Here is a 25,624-nt window from a genome sequence, read left to right as displayed (position 1 = left end):
GTTTAAATTTATGTTAAAATTTAAACAAAATTCTAAAAAAAAAAAAAATTACGTTTTTTTTTCTGTGTCTCTCAATTCAGCTTTTCAATTTTTATAAGAAACAAGTTTAGAGATGTTTTAAAAAATAGCCATTTTCTGCCATTATTATTTTTTTTAACAATAAAAGGAAAGTTGATAAATAATGTGCAGATTTTAAAAAAAATCTGCAGCACGAGCTGTCGCGATGGAACCGGGTCTAGAAGTAAATTAGATTTCACTTCTTACTTGACAGGAATATCACCGTGTCATTGCAATGTAATATTAACGATTCACTTAGTCACTCGCAATTAAAATTACAATAAAGAGAATTAGCATATCCACTCTATTTCAGTAACTCCATTTAAATTGTACTCGTAGATTGTAATTAAGTATACCAATAAGAGGAATAGCATGTCCACTATATTTTAATAAAACCAAATAGTACTAGCATAAAATTACAATTAAAAAAAGGCATGTCTCCTATATTAAAATAACTCCAAGTAAATAATATCCATTAATGTTAATTCTAATAAAAAATTTAATAGTGCTAGAAATTTTCATGCAATTTTTCATTTTTAAAAAAAAAAATCCTATGTCTTAGTAACAAACGATAAATGTTGTCTAACTGTAAATTGGATAATATTAGAAATACAATGACGATAGCAGCTCTTCCTTTCTAGGTTATAAATTCAAGTAAGTGGAGTGCATTGAGATTGCGTATAACTCATCAACTTATTATTGAGAGAGCATCTAAAATGAATGTAAAGTTATGCCAAGGTAGATGCGTCGAGGACCGAACAACGAACTTGTATGATATTTAGTGGTTGAAGGTGACTCCTGTGCCGATGTGTATTGCCGGACGTTTTCTGATTATTGTAAACACTGTCAAGTACAAACAGCTTTAAAAAAATTTTACAAGTTTTTTTAAGGGCATACATCATAACTGGCTTTCCAAGACCCAGGACAAGCAACAGTCATAATCTCTCATTAATCCATTGCTACTGTTAGTAAAATGATAAGATTAGAGGTAATTAAAATGTTACGACTTACGATGTCTGTGCCGACCTTTACCGAATCACCTTACATACGTAATAAAATGGTACAATCGTCTTCTGACATTAAAATTCCTTATTTTGTGCTGTTCTGTTTCAGACGCATCTTTTTTTAGCTAAACTTTACATTCAATTTAAATACTTTCATGTGTTCATCAGTTATGCCCTTCACTCCAATTACTTTTCTGAATGCCACTAGCATTTTTGTCAACCTTTTGTGCACCTGAAGTTTAGAAATTTAGTTTTTATTTCAGATAAGGTTCGCGAAGGAAGTGGGTGTGTTTTAGTTCACTGTTTGGCTGGTATATCAAGATCTCCCACTGTAGCTATTGCATATGTGATGCGTTATCTACATTTATCCTCTGATGATGGTTATAGGTATAGTAGATAAATACTTCTTATTTTTATGTTTAGTATATTGCTTATTGATTTGTATTATGCAATATAATATTTAGGCTAAATAATTTTCATTTTGTGTTGTTGTATTGATAGACTTATTAATACATTTATAATGAACTCAAAAACAAAGAAAAAAAAACTGCATAATATTTTGCAGTTCTATAACCAGATGTTTCCAAAGTGTTTTTATAAAAAAATAAAGAAATGATCATATTTATAGCATTTTTGACTTCAACTGTTAGTATTTGCATATTGTGTTTCAATACATATATATCCTTAAAAAATTGATATTATTAAAGGCCGTAGAAAAAGATTATTTAAAATTTACATCACACTTTTAAATTTCAAGATGCAAAAATTGTTTTTACATTTAATTGTAATTCCGAACTTGATACTTTAAAAAAAAAGGGATTTTTGTTAACAAAAACAACATTGTAAATTTGAAAGCTGATTCTCTTTATAATTAATTCTTAAATATTGTATAAAAAATTCTTGTTTAATTGATTTAATATCCAACTTGTACTCCCTTCCCTCTCTCTCCTTCCTCCCCTATTTTTGTTTTTGATTCCCATCTCACCCGTTCTTCATCTCTGTGTTGATTGAAATTTTCGTCCACTCATTCTTTACCGTTCATTGCTCTCGCATTGTCATTTTTAACTACCTGATGAAGGAAAGCACGTCCTTTTCAAAACGTTAAATTGTTTCTTTTTCTGTAATATGGTGTCTTGAGAAGTGTTAATAAATATTCAAAGCCATTAAAACAACAAATCATTGCGACTGTGAAATAGCAAAAGGAGTTTCATCAGTGTTTCAATGAGCATTAATTTTCTTTTATTAGTGGTAGTAAATTAACGTTAATGCTAGTAAAATTTTCTTATCACTTAATTGTTCAGAGATTTCGTTGAATACTGTTCTTTTATACAAGTCATACCTAATCATGTTCTTAGCATATACACTGGTTATCATAAATTAAGGAAAAATCACAAAAATAGCGATAACTCTTTCAAAAGTAAGCCAAACCGTGCAAAATTTGCATATGTTGTCCACTAAGAGTAGCTGAGTAAAATTGCAATATGCAAATTAGTGGCGCTGCACTCGGCTTACGTCATCTGCCTGGAGCATAAAAGTCCAAGTTTGAGAGAAAGCACACAAATTTTACTGTGATTGCGACATTGAAAATCTGAGATAGCCAATTCGTAATAATGACCTCTAGGCATCATTTGCCTGAAGAACTACGATGGAGAGCCATCGGGAGACTAGAGGCAGGGCAGAGTCAATCAGAAGTGGCCAGATGGCTAAATGTGAGTCCATCTGTGGTTCATAGACTTTGGAGGCAATTTCAAACCACAGATTCGGCATCTAGGAGGTTCAGTCAAGGACGGCCAACTGTTACGACCAGTGCCGATGACCGATATTTGACATTAAGTGCACGCAGGAATAGAACCGCTACTCCGACACATCTTAGATCCTCTCTTGCTGCAGCCACCGGAAGGTTGGTGTCAACGTCAACTGTGCGCAGAAGGCTCCACGAAGGTGGTCTGTATGCGAGACGACCAGCCATTTGCGTGCCGCTCACATCACGCCATAGGAGAGACCGTTTGCAGTGGGCCCGACAACATGTCCACTGGACGTCAGATCAATGGAGGCCTGTTCTCTTTACGGATGAGTCCAGGTTTAGTCTAGAAAGTGACAGTAGACGTTATTTGATATGGAGAGAACCTGGGACCCGTTATCATCCATCAAACATCCGTGAAAGAGATGCATACGGAAGAGGCAGTGTCTGTGTTTGGGGAGGCATATCCTTAGGAGGGCGCACATACCTCCATGTCTTTCCAAGGGGAACCGTGAATGCTCAGGTTTATCGAGACAACATCCTTGATGCTTATGTGCGCCCATATGCCGGGGCAATTGGTGATTGCTTCCTGTTACAGGACGATAATGCAAGACCACACAGAGCTCGCATTGTTGATGATTATCTTCAACAGGAAACAATTACTCGCATGGAGTGGCCAGCTCGATCTCCGGACTTGAATCCTATCGAGCACGTTTGGGATGCTCTAGGGAGGCGTGTATCTGCCATCAATCCGCCCCCTCAGACCCTTGCCACGCTTGCAACTGCTTTACAAGAGCAATGGCTCTCACTTCCTATTGAACTGATAGACCGCATAATTGAAAGCATCACACATCGCTGTTTGTGCTGTATTGCTTCTAGAGGCAATCATATTCCATATTAAAGGTACTTTTTCTATTGCAAACCGATACTTCCAATTTGTTTATTTTATACATGTGCTAATTTCTATACTACTATTAATGTCTGATAATTTCTTTTTATGTTGTTTAATACCTTACTATGTGTTGTATATTGTGGGTAAGTTTCATAAAATTCCATGTGTAATTTCTTGAGTTATCGCGATTTTTGTGAATTTTCCTTAATTTATGATAACCAGTGTATTTTATTTATCCTTGTCAGAATTAAATTCGAAGAAGTATGCGCATTAGGATAGGCAAATTAACATTTAAACAAAGAAAAAAAAACTGTTTTGAAATCTGTTGTATCGCTAAGCAATACAACTGGTTTAATTCCTTTACGAAACTTGGAAGTATTTCTAAACATTATCATTTAACTCCTTAGTTTAATCTAATAATGAAATAAGTTTTGATTCGCTTTCCTTAGTAACGACTCATAAGATTTTGATGTTGTTGTTTCTGCTTAAGTATTTATTCATGAAAATATTTTTCATGACACCAAACCGGACTCCCCCCCCCTCCCTTCTGAAATTAAGGGGCCACGCTTCACCCCAGAAATAGTGGCAAGATATCGAGTTTGTGATAATTTAATGTATCTTTTTAAATTTTTTCATATTCACGCTTATGTACTTTTAGACTTTGGGTCTAATACACATTTCTTGAGGTATTTGACTGTTTCCATACTTTTCAGACACCCTGCATATTTTTGGCCAAAATATATAACATTCCTATCAGACTAATTTTTAATTATTTTTTGAACTGATGGTTCAAATTACTGATGACTCGCAGCAAAAACAACATTGAAGATGAAGGTTGTTTAAGTTTATGCATATCTTAATAGCTTTCAACAATTTATTCAGTGTAATATGGGAGAAAAAAATTGAATGTCCTATCAACATTATTCTGATTTTGTTTAAAAATTTTAACTGTTTTATTTGTACATAGCAATAAACATTACTCATGTTGTTGAAATGTGAGTAGTATGTATGCATGATTATCAGAATAATCTGCCAATTTTAAAACAATAGATAGCAATACAATGTATGATACACTTTTTGAGGATTGAACTATGCTTTTACATTTTGTGACGTAGAAAAGTTGACTGTTATAAAAATAATCAGGGTTTCCTTCCAGGAAATATACAACCCACAGTTATGAGATAAGAATTTTCCCCGCACTTTCTAAACTTCTAAAGGGAGATTTTTTTGTCTCTTTCGATTTGATTCTTTCTTTCTAATTTGAAGGGAAGTATCTGTATTTCTCATAATACTAGTTCAATTGCAAAGAGATCTTTCAGGAGAGGTATTTCAAAGATTTTATGTAATGTTATTTAAATTTGCAACCAAAACAGGAGAATAAATCGAAAAGCATAGACGTTTATTTTATTTTTTAAGCGTTTTTTTTTCTACCTAATGTTATCACAGATTTAAATTTGCATAAAAAATAAAACGAGTATTATGTACCTATTTATTTATTTTTAATTCATTTTGAGCGTTTTGCTTAAAGAAAATATAATGCGATAAGCATTTTTGTGAAACTAAAAACCACAAAAAGTTAAATAAAATTAAGTAATACTAGAATTAACCCTGGGGAAAAAGAGCACTCTCTAATCTCACTCTGATTGTAATGAAATGTAAGCAGACCTGACTCATACGAAAATGCAGAAAAGGTCTTTAGATGTGAAAATGTATAGCCCTAAGTCTGCGGCAAATATTTTCGTTAAAAATAAAACATTTGAGAAACTCCATGTTGTTAATATATTTTCCATTGGTATAGTAAACAAAAGCAGAATCTCAGTGTTAGCGAAACTTATAATTATAACCTAAAATTTCAGAAAAGATTTTTAAAATAAATATTCTGTTACTTTAGCAGGAAGAGTGAAAAAACTGATTATATTCTAGGAAGAATTAAGTAATCCGTTTCTACCACCTTATCTTGATTGTAACATTTGTATATCTTCTAGTTAAATTTCCTACAAGTAAAAATTGTGTTACAATTGCAATAAGCCATAGTATCTTTATTAAAATACAAGAAATTTATATGTTTTTCTTTTCTTTTTAGGTATGTAAAATCTAAACGTCCAACAATTTCACCAAACTTTAACTTCCTTGGGCAGCTATTAGAATATGAAAAACAACTCCGTAAAGAAAGCACATTTGATGGGAAGCCAACAGCTCCACCTGTATGCAGCAAAAAACGTGTTTGCAGAACAGACATGCGAACTTCTAAACTTTCTTTGGACATTGATCTGAAAAGAAATGAAACAAACGTTTTTACCTTGCCTCGCAGTGGAGATCAGTCTCCAACTACAGCACTTGCCAAACTTAGTTTCGATATCCAGAACTCTCCGTCAGTCCATGAAAGGGAACCTACAGACTTTAAGCAATTCAGAAGCAAAAGTTGTTATGGGGATTGGCTTCGTGATCGTGACGAAAGAAAGACAAAAGATTGTAATGCAATAACAAAAGTATTGTCTCCAGTTAAAGAAATTAAATGTGATGCCCTTATATCTGAAATCTCGACTGGACAATCAGAAAGAAATTTAGCCATGAACAAACAGCGAAGGCAATCTATGTTTTGTGCTAGGGAAGAGAAGCATTCGTTTTCTAATGTTGGTAAGACGGCATGTTCTGAGAGATTTTCCATCCACACTTTAACCCACCAATCAACATTCGCCTACAACGATCAACAAAAAGTGAAATCTAGGTTAAGTGACACTTTTGAAAGTAAAGTTTTTTTCTTTGGTAAAGATGAAACGAAAAAAGAGAATCTTTTGAGAGAATCGGGGCACAGACGAATTTTGCGTGTCTCACCAGAAAGGTTTCAAAATCCAAAAAAAGAACACCCAGAATCACAATCTAAGCTCTCGCCATTTTCATTCAACTCAGAGCAATGTAACCGTTCAGATTCTGTAGGAACGTCAGGTTTTGGGAGTGAAAGTTCAGACTATACTGATAATGTGTGCGAAACGAGTAAAAAACCGGTAGGTCATGATATTGACTTTGATGAACTTGAAGATGATGTTCTCATGCGGAGTGGAAAACTAAATACATCCTTAAAATATGGTGCTAATAGTAGAACTTTTTTTTCTTTGTCATTTCAACCTGAAACTGCATCTGAATATTATCAGAATTTAGAAAGTCCTTTAAGTCCGTCAGAAAGTCATTTGTTGGAAGATTTAGAGACTGAAAAAGATACAGTCAAAACAGGTAAAGCAGCATTTTATTTCACTAAACTAACATCACTAAAATGTTTATTACTTATTCATTGCATGTCACTGGAATCATTAACTGGACAAACATGCACAGCATTTCTTAAGCTGACCTGTGTCCTCAAGAAATTAAAAACTGATAGAAAATTTCTATACGAATATTTGAAAACTAATTGCTTTATCTTTCCAAATTAATATAATTAGAACAGAGATTCCTCGCAGGGATTCTCTCACAGAAATTATATTTTAAAAAAGATACAGAGGTGTGTTTTCAAATGTTCTTTCAGAAATTTTGCTATGAGCTTTTTAGTTTTTATGGATGCTGGTCATTTCTATAACTTTTTTGTACAATTTTTAATTAATTTTAAGATATAAGATAAGCTAAGAAATTACACAATGCAATTTTAATACTTTATAAAGATATCACAATTAAACTTTCAAATAAAAAGGAAAACATTACAACCTGTAACTTATTTTATTGTATTTTGCAACCGACGTTGACCAGCCGACCCAGCTTTGAGTTATCAATGCTCAACTCCGTGGCCCCTACCCAGAAGAGAAGGGAACTTTTGGATCAACATTGGAATAAACTAGTCTTTGTGGAAGATTTTTTGATGAAACTAACCCACATATGCATTACATAGAGAGGAAAATCGAGATCGGAAAACCTCACACGGTTAGCCCGATGGCAAAAGAATTCTAAGCCATGATCCATCTACCACTGAGGGAGGGTATTTCACGTTAGCTCTGTGGTTTGTGCAAGCCAGGTGCAGAATTCGTATCAATCTGTCGTCCCTGGAATTCGAACTTTTCGTGTGACAAAGAAAGCGTAAAAGTTTGATATCTTACGACAAAATACTTGATTTTAAAATTTGTACAATTTAAATGTTGTCAAACTGTATAATTAAACTATAATTATTTTAAATTATCCATTTACAGGTCCGTCAAGTCCTTGTCAGACCAGTAGTCAAACTGATGATATAGAAATTTTCCATGACTCTGGCGTCCCAATATCACCTCCTTGGATTTGGCCTAACAAAGGAACCACTAGTTCTAACGTGCCTCAATGTTCTCCGACCAAAGATAAAAGACAACCATTTAAAGAACCAATTCCTACACATCAATTTAAGTTTAGGACGTTTTGGTACAACGAAAATTCTTATGAATCGAGGATGAACGAACAATCCTTAAACAGAGGTGCTTACAGTGATAAAGTAGGACTGTATAGGGTACAATCATGTCCTGGTATTATCTCTTATGAGTCTTCCTTCTGCATGCTAGCGGAACAATCACAGAAATACTCTAGGAAAGATTTCGAAAAGAAAGATATTCTATCCCATGAATCTTGTCCTGATGTATTACATTTGAGAGATAATTTTGAGTCACAACGCCAAAGGGATTTTCGTAGAAATGTACGAACAATTCAAGTGTCTTAAGTCCAATTTTTCGATTTCATTCCAATTGAGCATATCAAATACATTTTGACCTGCGAATATTTTGCTGCTTCTCTGCTACATTATTTCAAGTTTCTTCAGTGGGATGAAGATGCTGTTATTCTTAGCTTGTTCTTCGTATCAATTTCAGTTTGGATCTGACTTTCTTTTAATTTGATAAGGAAATTTTTAAAACGGAACTAAATTTTGATCTCAGATGATTTTTATGAATCTTTAGATTTCAAAGTAAATTATGTGAGTAATTTCGTAGAAATTTTTATTTATTTATTATATAATAAGTAGGTTGAAAGTTTGTGACCGAAATTCTCGGAAGATTCGCTCTAACAGCTTCCCTTCCCCCACATAGACATATAACAATTCTGAAAAAAGATAGCTACACAAAGAAAACAAAAAAGAGAATAAAGGAGAAAGCAATAAAAAAATTAATAAAAGAAAAAAAATTAAAACTAAAAATGCAAAAAAAAATTTTTTTAAATTAGGAAGAGTAAAAATTAATTACGAAAAGATATAACTTTTCTTGCAATCCACAGAATGATAATAGCAATATTAGCACAGATTAGTGCTTTCCGATATCGTATTAATATGGCCAAAGCAATATATAAATATATCAAAGCAATATATATACATATATATTTAATGAGATGTGAAATATTGAAATACCCTCAAAAATGACAATTTATTTTAATTTATAACCGACGTTGAACAGCCGAGGCAATTCTGAGTTTATGACTATCAATGTTCAACTCCTTAGCCTTGATTTTTGAACCCAACTCAGAAGACAAGGGTAGATCAAGCAAAAGGGAGAAACAAGGCTTCGTGGAGGACTTTTTAATGGAACTAACCCGTATTTACGTAACACGGAGAATAAAACCTCCCACGGTTGGCCCAACGGCAAGGAGGTTATAACCTATGATCTGTCTAGCACTGAGATATTGGTGCAGCCAGCACGGTGGCAATGTAAGGCTGGAGCAGAATTTGTACCACCAGAAACCGCTGGGTTTCGAATCTGGCTCACCTCATAGTGAGGCGAATGCTCAATCCCTTAAGCCAACACGACTCTCATTTTGATATTGATTTGATGTTATAATGTAAGTAATAAATTTAAAAAAAAAGAAATCTCAACTTTTAAAAATATTTCTCAAAAATCGTAGCATTGAAAAAATCGTGGCAATCTGTTATGTGCGACAAGCTTGCAACCCTAACCCTTCATAAATGATACTTCTATCATTAAGGATTATTTATAATGATAATAATAAATAAATATTTAAATTTTAGAAAGTTCAAATAAAAAACTGAACATATTTTTTTGTAGTTGTGTGAATTCCAAACTTTTAGAATTTATTTACAGAAGAACAAGCTATCCTATTTAAAATTTGATTTGCTTTAAAATCAAAATTAAATATGTTCAATAACTTATTATTTTCAAGTGATATCTTTTTATTTTGCTAGTCATTTTATTTTTCATCAAAATTATATCAAATTTCTGTATTTATTCTTTGTTTTCATTGCTTCAAAATAATGATAGTAATTATATGTACTAATAAACAACATAATACATTGAAGGAATTTATTCTCTTAACAAACTTCTGTATTATTAACATGATGCGGGAGTATTTTAAGTCCACAGTATCAAACTGAAATTATGAAAATGTACCTTAAGTGCTAAGTATTTAAATAATCAGAAAAGTTACTTACATTGTAAGTAACTTTTCTAATTATCTTATATTATCTAAATAACTAAATAGTAAAAAAATATGTTAAACAATTTTTTTCTTTTTGTACAGTTATCTATGCTAGTGTCTAAAAGTTAAGCATAATTAATGTCTACGGGAATATAAGGAATATGTATCAGAATAGTGTGAAATAAAGTGTGCAAATGTAATATGTGTATACCATAAGAAAGGATTCCTACTGCTTTTAATGTCAAAAGAAAAAGTGAAAGAAAATAGTGCAAACTAATAGTTTATCCAGGGCTGATTGTGCTCCGGAAAAAATCCGGATTTCCGGAATTTTCGCTAACAGTGATCCGGAAGTTTCCGGAGATCGAAGGTCCAGATGTTTCAAAACATCGTTGATCACAGAAGTTTCCGGAAATCAAATTTTCAAAGGTGGAACTTAAAAACACAGTTTATTTTTTTGTTTGTAAGGGAGAGCCAGAGAGGTACTTATATTCATGATTAATATTCATTTTTTATCAGTAAATAGTTGTTATAATCATAAACTCAAGAAAGAAAGACATATTTGTAAATTTTAATTACTTCTCCAGGTCATAGGTATGTGTAAAATTTTAAATATATTTTAAGTGAACTAAGAAATATTGAGAAAAAGGAAAAAAAACCTTGTTTAAATTTTTTTCAATTTAAACTGTCTTTTTTTTTAAACTCAAAAAAATTTTCCGGAATTTTGACTTGGGTTCAAAATCACCCCCGTTTATCTCAAATGTAAAGGTTAGTTTAATAAGGTGTGTGGGCATGTATGCTGCACAACGATTTTCCAAGTACAGAAAGAACTTTCTTGCCGCAAAATCTAAGACCGTCTGCTGCTATGGAAACAAAAAATAGCGCATTTCAAAAAGGGAAGCTTCTCTTTCTCTCGCTGACTGAGCCAAAATCTGTGTTAAATATTGACTCAAAACCCGTACTTGAAATAGTAAATCTTCGTAACCATGGTCACTGCCACTGCTCAAGACGAATGGGGGGGGGGGAGTTCTTTCCAAAGACAGACTTTAAATAAAATGTGGTATTCTCAAAGAGTTCCAAACAAAATTGAGATCTCGTTTCAATTCTGGGATTGTAGGTGAATTTGTGTGTAGAATATTTACACTTTCAGGAAAATTGTCGGTCTAGATCAAACGGTGATAAAGCAAGTTATCAATGAATTTGAATCTAAAACCAGCATCACTTTATCAGGCCAGATGTGGGTCTTAAAGTACAGTTGTTACTCTTGGTCAACCTTGAATTGGTCGTAGGATGACATCTCATGTATTTCGAAACCTGTGCCACAGTCTTGAGAACACACATTAAGAATTTGAAACACTTCGCTTCGTCCACATTTCAATAGATCTTCCTTTCAAAAACATGTTAATTTTGCTTGTTTATGGCATCCTTCGGCCTTTTTGATCGTTTAACTTACTTCTCGATACAATAAAAGCACACTTCGTTTTACATGAACACACTATTCCATCTTTAAACAGTGATTCTATGCAAATGATTTTGGACCACTTTATCAATATGTACTCACGTTTCTCCATATTTTATGAATTATGCTTAATTTTTGGAGACCAGTGTACCACTCATTCGTGTTTTAAATTTAAAATCAGAAATAAAATGCACATTTTTAGAAATCAATAGTTACATGTATTTATTAACTATTTTGTTGCAATGTAGATAAATGTTTTACATAAAACTTTTCCAGATAATTTCACATCTTTTTGATTGATGTTAATCTCAATGTTTGTGAACGCAATTTCCGCAATCATTTAAATATTTCCCCCTAAATGGTCAACATAGTTTATTAAAGAAAGGTGACCATCTAGGACTTTTTAAGAAATTTTCTCCTAAAGCATTAAGCTCAATTTAAAATGCATTTTTGAGCTTTGAGCCTTAGTTTAAGAAATTGATCACCCTGAATTTTTCAAGTAATTTAGTCCTTCTAAAGAGTGAAGCTCCCTTTAAAATACATTTTTGTGCACTAAACGATATCTCAAAGACACACTAAGTACTAAATATGTGCCTCAAAATTTCAAAAACTAGATGATTCTTTCCATAATATATATATAGTGTCAATATGATTGTAATTGTAGTACATTATCACTCTAAAAATGTAGAATAAATTGTGCCCAGAATGCAATGAAATATAAATTTTAAGGTGCACATTTCAATCCATTTTAGTTTTTAAGCAAAAATCCAAATTTGGATTGATGGTACATATTAACTTAGTTCTTAAAAACAAGAAACCAAATGTTAGCTGTGATTGGAACACAATGTCTAATAATACTGATTTACATAATATGTTTTTACATGAAATGTGCAAAAATGTTTAAGAAGTACCAGTATGCATTGAGACAGGTATAAATTGAAGCATTTCTTATTAGTGTCAAGTGTTTAAATTTAGAGGAATGCATTTTAAGGCTATTACGGTAGACTATTGGTGCTAATCTAAAGCTTTATTATTGTTCAAATAATTACATTTCATTTTTTAAACACTTATGTTCATGAGTTATTGTAAATTATTGTAGTTGCAATTATATTGCTGTTATTTGTTATACTGATTAATACTATTTTTTTCTTATTTATGAAAATTTTAAAATAAATGTTATCATATATATTTATTTTTTTGTCCAAGTAAACAATGGATGAAAAAACATTTCGAAATACAGTAGTGATAATAGCATTACCCTTCAGAGTTATTAATAAAAGAAAGAGGAGTGCACTACAAATAGAATACATTTTAATAACCAGTTTGCATGAGAGCATTAAAAGTGAATGTAAAGTCACGCTAAAGGTGGTTGTGTCCAGAACAGAACAATATGCAGTAGTGCGATGTTTAACGGCAGAAGGTAAGTGTAATGCTGATTTACAAGTCAAATACTGGCTCCTCCGGGATGTTTCCCAGACCGTCGCCAATAGCCCATTGTGCAGCTCTAGTGCGACGTAAATTAACAACAACAGGCTGTTATTAAGTATACATTAAGACAAACGGCTCTGCAAAAAATTATGTAGAAGGTTTCGTGTAGAACACTTCTTACATTAGTACTACTTTACATTCCTCCAGAGTGCACCCTTTTTAACTTAACTTCATACTTACTTAAAATACTCTAATGACCGATTAATCAGTTTTACGCAATATGCGGAGAACTCTTCTTTAATATCCATGAATGGATACAAAAGAACTATCACTACTGTGTTTTTGACAAGCAAGTCCATTTTTTATTGTTTTATTTGTGCAAATGGACTTGGATTCTTTATGTATACAGCCAGTTACAAATCCACCTGCATTGCATTCTTAGAACATTTTCACTCTTTACAATTATATATTAAAATCTTATATTTAAAAAAGTTGTTAAAGACATTTTAAAAGGCTATGATTAAAGCTTTCAGAAATTGAATTATTATTAGTCTGTAGCGTAGAGAGGTATGTGGATGTTCCGGACAAATCGTTCGATTAGAAAATCTTTCGAAGATGAGTCATTGGCCTGGAGAAAAATCTACTTAATAATTTTTTTTTTACCCTTCGAAAGCTGAGTGTAATCACTGGATGGAGAGAAATTCTAACTTTTTTAACCCCTCGAAAGATAAATGTAACCATTTGATGGAAAAAAAAATGGAAAACTATAAAGTTCATTTTTATGTAAATATTATGGAAATTATTTTAAGAAAAACATTATTTCCAACCCAATATTCCTAATTATTTTAATTGCAAAGAACGTTTTTAAATTTTAATAATCTTATACTTTATCATTAAATTTGTTTGAAAATCATATTTCATTCTTCATCAAATACTTTGCTTGAACTAAATATCTTCCTGTTAGAACATTAAGTTATATCATGAAAGTAGGAAGAAATTAAAAATTGAAATCGATTGAGTGTTTCTTTTCAATGAGTAGAAAATTGATCTTTTGAACCAATTGGAATCATTAGTAATTAAAAAAAAAAATTTAAATAGAAGATTTTTTTGATTTTTTAAATAAAAATGAGTATAATTTGCTTTTGTGTACAGGAAATTTGATACTTTAAAGTTTGATTTTGCTGATATCATCCACAAGTTCAAGAAAAGTACATCTTTTCCGTCCATCTTTATTGCAAATTGAAAGAAAGGTATGGCAATGAGCTTTTGTCTTGGATAGGCAATTGGTTCCCTTTCATCTCTTGGAACAAATATTGGGGAATTTGATAAGAAAGGATACCATATGAGATATTATTTAATATCCGTCCTAGTAAGATAAAATGTCTATTATCAAAATGACAACAATAAGGTGTCAAAACTCAACATTAATGAGACAAAAGATAATCCACCTATACTTCAAACATTAATACAATTTCTGAAATTAGTCATTCAAAATAATTTTGTTTCAAAGCTTTTCCTGTGAAATTCTAAAGGGCAAAAAATGTTGTTCTCAAAATATTTACTGCATACAGGATGATTATAATACAGAATGAAATTAAAAACTCACCTATCAATTGAAAAGTAATATTTCTGAAACTAATAAATAAAATTCTTTGAGTAATGAGTGCAATACATAGTTTCATTTTTGAATAACATCATAAATATGAAATTCAATAAAATAATACACTCTTAACAAGCCTCACACCATATTTCAAGCCTTTTCCAGGGATTGAGAGTTGCTCTTCCGAATGACATTTGATGCCATGAGATCTGCAATCCATACATTGAAACTCTTTAGATTTCAGATGGCAAGTTGATCTCTCTAAGTGAAGTCTCCCGTATAAAGCGAATGTAGGGTCTATCTATATACTCACAGAAATAGAGTACACAGCTAGTGGAGGACGACAGGGGACATTAGTCCACTGACACTGCTTTAGAAGGGCGCCAAATTTAACAAAAAGGAATTCCAGAAAAAATGTTTTAATATCTCTTTAATACCCTCAGTTTCATTTGCTAATTATGGAGCGCATTACTTTTTTCAAATATTTATCTGATTTACTTAAAAATCGTAAAGGGGGTCAATTATTATTGTATTCTTTTTCTTTATTTTTCGCCAAATTGGTGACATATTGAATGAAAAACGTCCTTATAAATGCTATTCGATTAATTAGTCTAAAAACATAAGCACGATTTAAACATCTAAACGTAATCGAAACTATGTTAATATACACTGTTAAATTTAAAAAAGAAATGGAGGGAAAATTTATTAAGTTATCAAGTTATATTGTTTCACATAACATTATTTAAAATTTCATTCAATGTTATATTTAACATGACGAGAATTATATGTAAGAGGAGAATTAGTTTTTACGTAATCTAAAACTTGAAACGGTGCCAAAATCTGAGTTCTTATTGCAAAGGGGCGCAAAAACTAAGTTTAGATGCTAGCTACGCCTCTGCCTTTAGACTTTTTTAATGATATGCAGGCAAGGGCGCCGGCAGCGGGGTGCACTTGCACCCCCCTGCCTTTTTTTAAACAATTAAAGAGATACAGAAAAAAAAATTTTTAATAAATTTTTTTATTAAACATATTTTTATTGAAAAAAAATAATTTAGTAATTATTGATGCATAACAATTAAAAATTTTTTTAATCAAATAAGAACTGTAATCGTCTTGTTTGCTGTCCAAATCAGTTTATAACTTTTTCAATGAGTCATCTTTGATTCTTTTCTTATGCACACTGAGCATGCACAAACTTGATAGATATCTAAGCTATATTTTTAAATTTCATTTCATAAAATATAAGAAATATTATATTTTCTATTAGTTATTTAGTTTAACAAAGGTGTATAACACAAACTGACTTCTCACAACTGTGAAACTTCATCAACACAATAAATACCAATGTTAATCGTGCGCAAACACATTAGTATACGAAACTATTGTTTGTAGTTATTTTCGTTTCAAAGTCAGTAGCTATACCAACGCCATCAATGCAGTTTCTCTTGGCAAAATTTGCAAGTACACCAAATTCGTACTTTTTTGAAAAATATCTTGTTAACAATGAACAAATGTATATTGAAAAAATTAACAAATGAAAATATATGTAATACCAAAACAAAATGTCATAACAGAATATTTAAAAAAAATTTTTTTTTTTTTTGGGGGGGGGTAGTTTGTTAGAGGGTTGCACCCCCTTTTATATTATTCTGCCGGCGCCCTTGTATGCAGGAGTATGTGGTCATCCGAGAAGCCTGTTCAGACCAAACTTACACAAATCTTTTTAAGATAAAACAATCTTTTTAAGATAAAACAAGTTCCAAATAAATCCCGCACGTCAAAAAATTATCTAAAAAAAAAGTTGTGAACTGCGTTTATCTATGTTAGCAAGGGTTTCTGTTCTTGCAAAAATCTTCATTCTGGAAAGTGTTTTAGTTTATAGGCAGGTAGGTAAGAGCTTGATTTACATTGCACTAGAGCTGCACAATGGGCTATCTTATTGTATGACCGTCATTGCACAGCCGACCCAATTTTTGGGTTTATGACTACCGATGTTCATTTCATTAGCCTTGTAATTTTAGACCCAATCCAGAAGACAAGGGAACTCCTGGATCAAGTATTGGGAGAAATTTGTCTTCTTAGACTTTTGATGGAACTAACCCACATTTGCGTTACATGAAGAGGAAAACCACGGAAACATCTCGCAGTTAGCCTGACGTCAAGGGGACTCTAAACACATGATCCGTCTACCACTGAGGATATTTTAGTAACTTAAGTTCCCAGCTCTTACGTGGCTGGTTCGAGCCGAGTGGGGAATTTGTATCAACCAGCCATCATTGGGATTCGAACTCGTTCACCTTATTGGAAGGCGAACACTCTATCCCCTAAACCGCCACTGCACATAATGGGCTATTAGCGATGGTCTGGGAAATATCTCTAAGGATGATCCGAAGACATGCTATCACAATTTTGATCCTCTGCTTCAAAAGAGCAGGAAGTCTAGCACTTTACGGTAGAACAGCTTGACGAGGACTGATACTGCACACCATGGGTCCCTACCTAGGCTGATGAAAGTAGTCAGCCACCCGCTTACTGACTTCGGTGTTGTTAGATCAACATCTCCAGTTATTTTTTCCTCTCTCACTCATTATATTGGAGAAGAGAGCCCTAAAACTCAGGAACTTCTTTGTTTAAAGCAACACCCCTTGCCCTTGACTTAGGTGAATAGTTTAAATTAACAGTAAAAGCTAAATAATTTAACTTCCCCTTGACTTTAAAAAAAATCAAATTTATAGTAGACATCACATATTAATAGATATATTGAAACAGAAAATTTAGATCACTCAATTCTGCAATTTTTATATGAAAAGCTTTAGCTAATTTTCAAATGACAATTCTTTTTTCTGGTATTCAAGAGGAAATTTAAATTTAGACCATTGTGGAGCTTTAGTAGTTTTTTCATTTAAAATTTTGTTACACTTCTAGTTATACAATCATAAATCGTTATTAATCATATATTATACCTTTAAAAGAATTTCAGAAATATGAACAAACTAGACCTTTTTTTACTATAACTATGCTACTGTTAAATTAATACTGAAAATGAAAAACGTCAGTAGATCTTAATATAATAATTAAAAGCTAATATTTAGGAAAAAAAGAACCTTTTAGTAATGGGAAAAAGAGTAAAACATTTTTATTAAATAAAATCATTTTAATAGACTGATATCTAGTGTCTTTTTAAAAGAAGGGTTACTTTTCTCCAAAAAATAAATAAATGAATGGTAGCACAAATGCTTCATTAATAGGATTTATTTTGCAGAAACAAAATAGTTCTCTCAGAAACATAACAGTAATAATTAAATCTGTATTTTAAGTCACAGCACAGTGCTATTTAATACTTAAGTGTTAGGTATAGAAAGAGAACATAACCATTTAATATAAGCAAATATGTACTACCCCATTTTTCATGTATGTGTGTCTTTTTATCAGTTGTTCACACTTAAAGAAAGAGAATCAAGACAAATTTTCTTAAAAATACATTTAATCTGTACAAAATTAAGTATTAAAATCGTATTGTGAAATTTAAACAGAGTTTAAAGTATTTTTCATTAAAAGGATCAATAAAGTGTAAAGTTTAAAACATGTACATACACTTGATAAAAACATAGCTTATTCTAAATGTTCTGTTCCAGCAGAATTTTAATATCAGAGTTAGAACAAAAGACAAAAATTAAAAAAAATATATAAATCTTTGAACATACAATCTAGGTTTTTCATATAATTTTAAAAGTGTAAATAAATTAATAGCAAAATAGTGTAATTCAGGCAAAAAATTGCCTGTGTTATAAGATTGTTTAATAAAGTACAAACATGTATAGACATGCAGTCTTTGTATACAAATAAAATTTGTAAGAGCTATCAATATAGTAGTTCTAGATTTGTTAAAAAATGAGATTCTGCAATTTGTTTCGTCCTAAATAAATTACTATACTTAACAACAAAATCAATCCCTGAATATACAATCTACATATTTCATAGAAATTACTAAATATACACTTTCATAAGTATACATTAATCTATATTTACTTTTACAGTAAATTTCATGAAACATATCCTAAGCTTAATTACATTGTCAAATACCAGATTCTGCAATTCCTTCATCATCTGAAAAATATATATTAAAAACAAAAATTTTAAAACATTTCAGGAATTAAAATAACAAAAAAAAGTTTTTAAATTTGGAATAAATGATTGAAAAAGAGTACTGTGAACTAAAAATTATAGCTTAAAGATATGAAGAAAAAAAAAAGTCTTCACTTGGTATACAGTTTTGATTATATTTTTGATTCTGTTTCAGAAAATACACATATAAATTCATAATTTCAGTACTTTAATATTTTTTTACACTTAAAACTTCAGATTGATCATTTTAAGATATAATGGGAATAATAATAATAATTTTTCCAAAATCAAAGCTAACCCATTAATGAATGTTCCTTCTTTTCAGTTATTTTTTGTTTAAACATTCTGTTGTAGAGTTTTTAATTTTTCTACAATGCTGAAATAGACACTTGGCAAAACAAAATCAAATAATCTGTACTTTTTCACGTAGATATTTAATTTCCAAATACATATAAATGAATATAAATATTAACAACTACAATATTAACAAATTCTTAAGACAAAATAAGTAATCTATAAAACAGTCAATAACATAATTCTTTTATGATGATGTAGCTTTTTTTATCAATAAAATTTATACTAAATTTCATTTTCTACTTTTTCTTGCAATATACACCACCCTACAATAATGGAAGAGACATCTCTACTTTTTGAAATTTTTTTATATTTCTCAAGAAATACTCAGAGGATTATTTTGTAATTTTTGAGTTGTTTAGTCCAAGAGATTTTTCATACTTTAATTTATTAATTTTACTGAATATTTTTAAAGTTATAGAAAAAAAACTTAAGACAAGAAAATAAGTTTTTTATAAAAAAGTCCATACCTCTATAAATATTTAAGCTAGAATTACAAAATTTTATGCAATTGTTTCAAATAACAATCAAAGTAATAGATACAAGCTTATTGCCTGATTTTCTGTCATAGGGTGTTTAAAAATTCTAGTTTTCTTTTGTAATTTATTGTCGACCCCTCAAACGTCAGGAAGCTTTAAACCTTATTTTAAAGTAGGAAAAACCCCATTAACTAAACAACTTTAAAGTTAAAAAATAATCCTGAGTATTTATTGAGAAATTTAAAAAAATGTCAAAAAGTGAAAGTGTCTGGGTCCCGTGTTTTTTTTCATAAGATACAGAACAGCATTTTTGCCTTGAGGGCAAAGATAAATAAAAGAAAAATTGGTAAATGTTCATCAGGGGTTGCAAATTTACTTTTCATTAGATGATCAGGCACTCTGCAAATCAGAGGGAAAAAGTTGAATTAAAAATAGCCTATTTCTTGAATTCGAGAGGTAGGAGTGAAATATAATTCTCTACAGGTGATTCATCTCTGTGTATAAAAATTACAGATCCCACTATAATGTTCATTGAAAGCATTTATATTTCTAAAACAAAAGAGTGTTTCTCCCTTAAAAATTAATGGTTGAGTTTGTTTTACTTTTTGCCTATTTAATTTTGACAGAAATTGGTGAGCTCTTATTCTGTCACATCTGAAGACATGCCTTGTAAAAAAAAATTAAATGAGCAGAACATTTAAGAGTTTAAAGTTTCTTTATTTAGGTCAGCATGCTTTTTCTTCTTCATAGTTCTATGTAATGCTCCATTGCATTTGTGGTGATAGAAAGAACTGAAGCAAGACAATGTACTATCTTGAAGTCTTTTAGTTTATCACTCCAAATCTTAGGATACAGAGCAAAGCACGTTCATGGAGAGTAATCATGATTTAGTTGAGAATTCTTTCTGTGGATTCATTATCCAAGGCATGGGAAGAAATAACTTCAGTTAGGTGAGCATACATTTTCCAATCAGATATTTTAACATTCCAACGAGTTTGTCTTATCTTAGAGTGATGTAATTTAGGTTTGATTTCAGCTAAAAGTATATTATACCCAGCATTTTTTTGGGCCAAGATGACCAAGTTTGTATGTACAATTAACAAGCCTGGAGAAGAAGTCCCACCTGCATAAGAAAGAAAAGTAGTTTTCCTGTGAAGGTTAGGAATATATTGCATTGGACCTAAGTTAATAAAGTCTACTATGTTTCAATCAGGGAAATTTCTGGGATAGGTGCATCTTTCAGAGTGAGCATTAAAATCACCCAGAATTAATTAGTGGGAATTCCAATTAAAGAGGAAACAATGAAAGTTTGGTTTATTTCATGGAGGGTTATAACGGAAAAATGATGTGAATACACAAAGAACACTTCCAGACTCATAATTTTAAAGCTTTTAAATTTGTCTGTTACAGACATTTCATGGGTAATCTTAGTTGTTGCCATTAAAGAATTTTTGACATAAGTTATGATGCCTGAAGCAATCTGATGAAAGAGTTTCAAAGTGAAGAATTGATAACCTTGAAAGCTAAAATATTCTATAATTTCTGTTGAGGTACCACACATTAGGTACTACACGAATTCAGAAAATTTGTCCAAAATAAGTTCACCAACATTTCAAAACAGAATTTTTTAACTGGAATTACAAATTCAATTGCCTGAGTTCTAAGAACCATTTTGTTTTAAAATTTGTGGTATTCGAAAACGTGACAGCAAGAAAAAAACAAACGAAGTCATTTAGCAAGAACAACACGAGGGACTACGAGTAGCCAATTGTCACCCCTATATTAATGGGATTGCATATGAGTTCTAAATTGAGTATGATAATGATTAGGTAGCAAAATATGTTCTTTGATTCACTGTTTTTAAGGATAAGTAAAAATATCAAGTTTTACCTTCATATCCTTGGTTTTCATGGACTTCTTGTCGCATAGGGTCCATATCTTCATTACCCTCCAAAACACACATTAAGCATTGATGAATACATATATATTGTTGCTGAAAATGAACACATAGAAAAGTCAAAATATGAAACAAAAAAGTTCTTTTTTAAAAAAAATGCATGCATTTAACATTAAAAAAAATAATATAGGTTTGAATAAAGGATCTAGAGTTAAAAGTTTGGAAGATTTTTTAGTAGCTGTTTTATATTACAACTAACAACTTTATCACCTTAATACTTAACACATTCCTATATTGCCACTTATTTTAAGCAGCATTTGTAAAATAGTTAGTATTCTGTTCTTAATGCCTTTGATAAATCATCTTTAACTCTATATGCTTAAAGAAATAATCGGAAAGTTCTAAAAAATATTAAAAACAATTTTCTGTAAAGTTATCAATAAACAAATTTAAATCTCTTCTTTTAATTTCATGTTATTAAAACTTATAAGTAGTTAATGTACTTAAATAATAATAATAAAAGACTTGATGTGCAGGGTAATTTGGAATAATTGATGCTTTTATTTTTAATGTTTTCTGGTTTAAAATTTCTTTTCATTTGATATTTAAGTGACAAATTAAAAGGGTTTCAGCTTGAACAAAAATAATTGATTTCATTTGTTCAGTAATTAGTTTGTAATAATAAATTAATAATAATAATTTCAATAGGCTAGTTTTAGCAAAGCTACACCGATGAAGAAGAAAACTTATAACTGTAAGTTGAGATAGATTTTGGAATCCTAAAGGTTAAGAATTGGAGAACTATTGTCACATTTAAAAAAACTTGTCAAAGGAAGGCGTTGACAAATCCTAGGTTGTCATGTTGTTGTTTTACTTTTAAAAAACACTTCTAGATAAGTATTTTAGTTTTAGTATTGTTATTAGATAATATAAAGTGTTATTAATATATTTGATCAGCAATTTAATGTGAAAATAGGAAAAAATCAAATAAATAAGTTAAAAAAACAGATTTAATTTTGTTTTTCAAAAAAAAAAAAAAATAAATAAATAAATAAATAAATAAATAAAAAAAAACAAGATTTTGACTAATCCTGCATGTTAACTAAAAAAGCATTTCATTTGATATATTTTATAGTTTCACTTTTCTTTAAGGTAAAAAATTCAAATTATCACTTCATAATATTTTTTTCTCGGCTATTTAGATAAATTAAAATAACTTGGTACAAAAACCACTCACTTCATTTTGAACCATCCACACTCTTTCTTTCCTCATTTCATATACAATTGAAAAAATATCTACATAATCATGCTTTTGAATTTTTTGAAGAATATGATCTAGTGCAATGAAAGTGCCTGATCTGCCAACACCAGCACTAAAATAGACAAGTTTTATTTAGTTATACATCATTTTTAAAAATAAATACAGGATCCCAATTTATATTTTTTGAATCTTTATCAAAAATGTAGTAAAAAAAGCATGCTTATTTGGGGTCGAGAATTAATATTTAAATAAGGGGAAAAAAGCTATTGTAATCTGATGAATCACAATTGAGGAAAGTAGCAGTGCAAAATACCAACAGGTTTGATTGGCAGAGTTGAAAATTATTTAGTTACACCTTCAAGTTTCAGCTGGCAATCAAACCTGCTTTGCTTACCCAACTTTTCTCAATTGTGTTTTTTTTTCCTTGCTCAAATATTAACTTACAACCACCTATCTACATACTAGTCTTTATTTTTGACAAAGATTTTAAAAATATATATTAAAAGTGGTCTTTACAGAATTATCTGAAAATGAAACAAATATAATACGCTATAAATTATATGAGAACGTTACAGTAGAAATTTAATTATCAAAACTCCTTTTGCATAATACTTCTGTTATAAGCTAGTCTCAAGTGTCACACATATTTAAGAATTACTTTATGCATTTGTAGGTTAGAAACTGTATTTTTCTAGATAAATAGAATTCGACAATAAAAATGTTGATGTATTTATAGATGTGAAATTGTTTCATTTATTAGTTCATTAGGAACTGATTTTGTCTCTATCTACTCAAGGTTTTCTACTTGACTTAAGAAGATTTATCACAATTTCGACAATGCCAACAATCTCTTGAAGACAATTGATTATAAAGTTATTGAGATAAAAATCCCTATTAACAAGATCTAGTGGAAATTCAGACCAGGCACTGCACCGTGGTGAGGTGGTTTTTGGAAACATCTTGTGCAGATGATTAAAAACCTTTAGCGATGAACTTTAAGACAGTTATCTCTGGACTATGAAGAGTTTAAGTGTATATTGCAAGACTGTGATCAGAAGACCTCTCCCTTACGTAGGAGAAAATTCAGATATTTCATTCCTTTGACACTGTCTATGTTTTTAGCTAAAATTCTAGTTTTTAAAGTACCTGACTTATATCACCCAGATACAATTGATTCCAACAAGAGACTGAGACAGATTTAGATTAGAATACCTCAATCTATTTGTTTAGTGCCCATCAACAACATCAATATCAGAACAACTTAAAGTCAGGGATATTGTTCTTATAGAGTTTGACAACAAACGAAAGGAAATATGGCCTTTAGCTAGAGTGATGGAGTTATATCCAGGAAAAGAGGAAATGTTGAAGTTAAGACACATTCTCTGAGTACTTCAGATAATTGAGATTCTGATACATACAAATTTCTTCATATTTTAAGAGCAATTAAAAATAAATTAGTACCTGCAGTGAACGACAACTGGTTTATTATCAGGGGGTATTCTATCCCGAAAAGTACGCACAAATTTCACAAGTGTTTGTGGTGGATCTGGAACTCCAAAATCTGGCCAAGTTGTGAAATGATAATGTCTTACTATTCGAGATTGATCACCCTATAAAAGTTAGATAAATGTATCTATTAAAAATTCGTCCAAGGGAAATTTTTTTTAGAAATATTACTTATGAAAATAATAAAGGGATATTTTAAATAAATAAAAATTTGTTAAATCTTTTATAATCAGAGGAATACAAGTATAGCAATAAAGATTTATAGTGAAATATAATATTACCCGAGAAACTTTAAATTCGGATATAGTCCATTTTGAGTATTGAGATTCATTCAAAATGGTGACTTGTATATCCCCATAGTAAGCAGGTTGAGTATCATAAGGCCAGTAATGGTCACACTTTTCTCTTCCCTTCTCTACACATCTAGTCAGCATCACAATAGCACGACAGTTTTGCTCCCAAATCATGCGCCAGAAATCATCTCTTGTACTATGTAAAGGACCCTGAGTTACAATAAACTCCCTAGGTGAATTATAACCCTAAAAGAAATATAAATATTTAATCAAATATAGTTAAACATAAATTAAAACACAAAAATTGAAACACACTATATAAAAAAACTATAAAAACTCTAATAATAGTATTATTAATACTGTATTTTTCAAACTTCCTTTGTCTATGTTTGTTTGTAAAAACACACTCAGTTATTACAAAAATCATTACAATTTCTGAATCATTTGCATCGGAATCCCATATTGTAAATTTTTTCAAAGATGAGATGGGGAAAACAGGTTTCTTTTCCCTGCTTTAATTAAGAGATATTTGTTTCATTTGCTCAAATCCAATGATCATCTTCTAATCATAGGGTAGATTCTTTTAACTTCAGGGTAGGTTTGAGCAAAATAATTTAATTAAAAAAGATTCAATCTATCTATTGAGAAAGCCTAATAACAGAGAAGCACATCAAATGAAGAATGTATAATGAAATAATTCAGACACAAATAAAACTGAGGGCAGAAAAGTCATGACTTAAATTAAAAAGTGCAATTCCTGGATACATTGCATTAAAAAACAATGTTTGATGACACAAAAAATAGATTTGAGAATTGCACACTTTATAGGAAATTATTTGATCTATATATGAACAGGAATAGCAGTCATTTATTACTATTTTTTAATAAAATGCAAAATTGTGTGATGGTTTTGTCAACAAAAGTTTGGCTTGAGTGTTTGAAAAAAAAAAAAAAAGTTTGCAAAATATCTATTTTTGGGTTACAGTTAAAAGGGATTACATGCTCCTAAATATTTAATATTAAGCTGTATCTAAAATAATTTGATACTAAAATATATTGTAAAGATACAAATATCTCCCAAAACATACATTGAACAAAAATTCATAGAACCACAAAAGTGGATAGAGAAAGTATTTCAATAAAACTACATGATAGGTGGCCA

General features: G+C 30.6%; 2 protein-coding genes across 5 annotated transcripts in view; one reads left to right on the top strand and one right to left on the bottom strand.

Moving 5' to 3' along the window:
* Positions 1-8,738, top strand: part of LOC107456875 (uncharacterized) — an 82,629-nt gene extending 73,891 nt beyond the window's left edge. For both annotated transcript variants that reach the window (XM_043052342.3, XM_016074844.5), the window contains 3 exons: positions 1,325-1,448; positions 5,778-6,925; positions 7,867-8,738. In XM_043052342.3, the coding sequence (XP_042908276.2) occupies positions 1,325-1,448; positions 5,778-6,925; positions 7,867-8,363 (1,769 nt within the window). In that variant the 3' untranslated portion in view covers positions 8,364-8,738. The remainder of the gene's footprint in view (positions 1-1,324; positions 1,449-5,777; positions 6,926-7,866) is intronic.
* Positions 8,739-18,013: 9,275 nt separating this feature from the next.
* The window catches only part of LOC107456878 (tyrosine-protein phosphatase 10D), a 94,370-nt gene continuing 86,759 nt past the window's right edge, over positions 18,014-25,624 (bottom strand). For 2 of the 3 annotated variants that reach the window (XM_016074848.5, XM_087155691.1), the window contains 5 exons: positions 24,451-24,708; positions 24,125-24,273; positions 22,640-22,775; positions 21,396-21,498; positions 18,014-18,654 (listed from right to left, as the gene is read on the bottom strand). In XM_016074848.5, coding sequence (XP_015930334.3) covers positions 18,623-18,654; positions 21,396-21,498; positions 22,640-22,775; positions 24,125-24,273; positions 24,451-24,708 — 678 coding nt within the window. In that variant the 3' untranslated portion in view covers positions 18,014-18,622. Of the gene's footprint in view, positions 18,655-21,395; positions 21,499-22,639; positions 22,776-24,124; positions 24,274-24,450; positions 24,709-25,624 lie in introns of those variants that run through there. The other variant, XR_011638411.2, reaches the window with a different exon arrangement.

Source organism: Parasteatoda tepidariorum, chromosome 12 (assembly GCF_982258835.1).
Source record: "Parasteatoda tepidariorum strain Cologne lab strain chromosome 12, Ptep-v5.0, whole genome shotgun sequence".
In the NCBI taxonomy this organism is placed as follows: domain Eukaryota; kingdom Metazoa; phylum Arthropoda; class Arachnida; order Araneae; family Theridiidae; genus Parasteatoda; species Parasteatoda tepidariorum.
The sequence above is the reverse complement of the archived record's forward strand: the minus strand, read 5'-3'. Positions and strand labels throughout refer to the sequence as shown.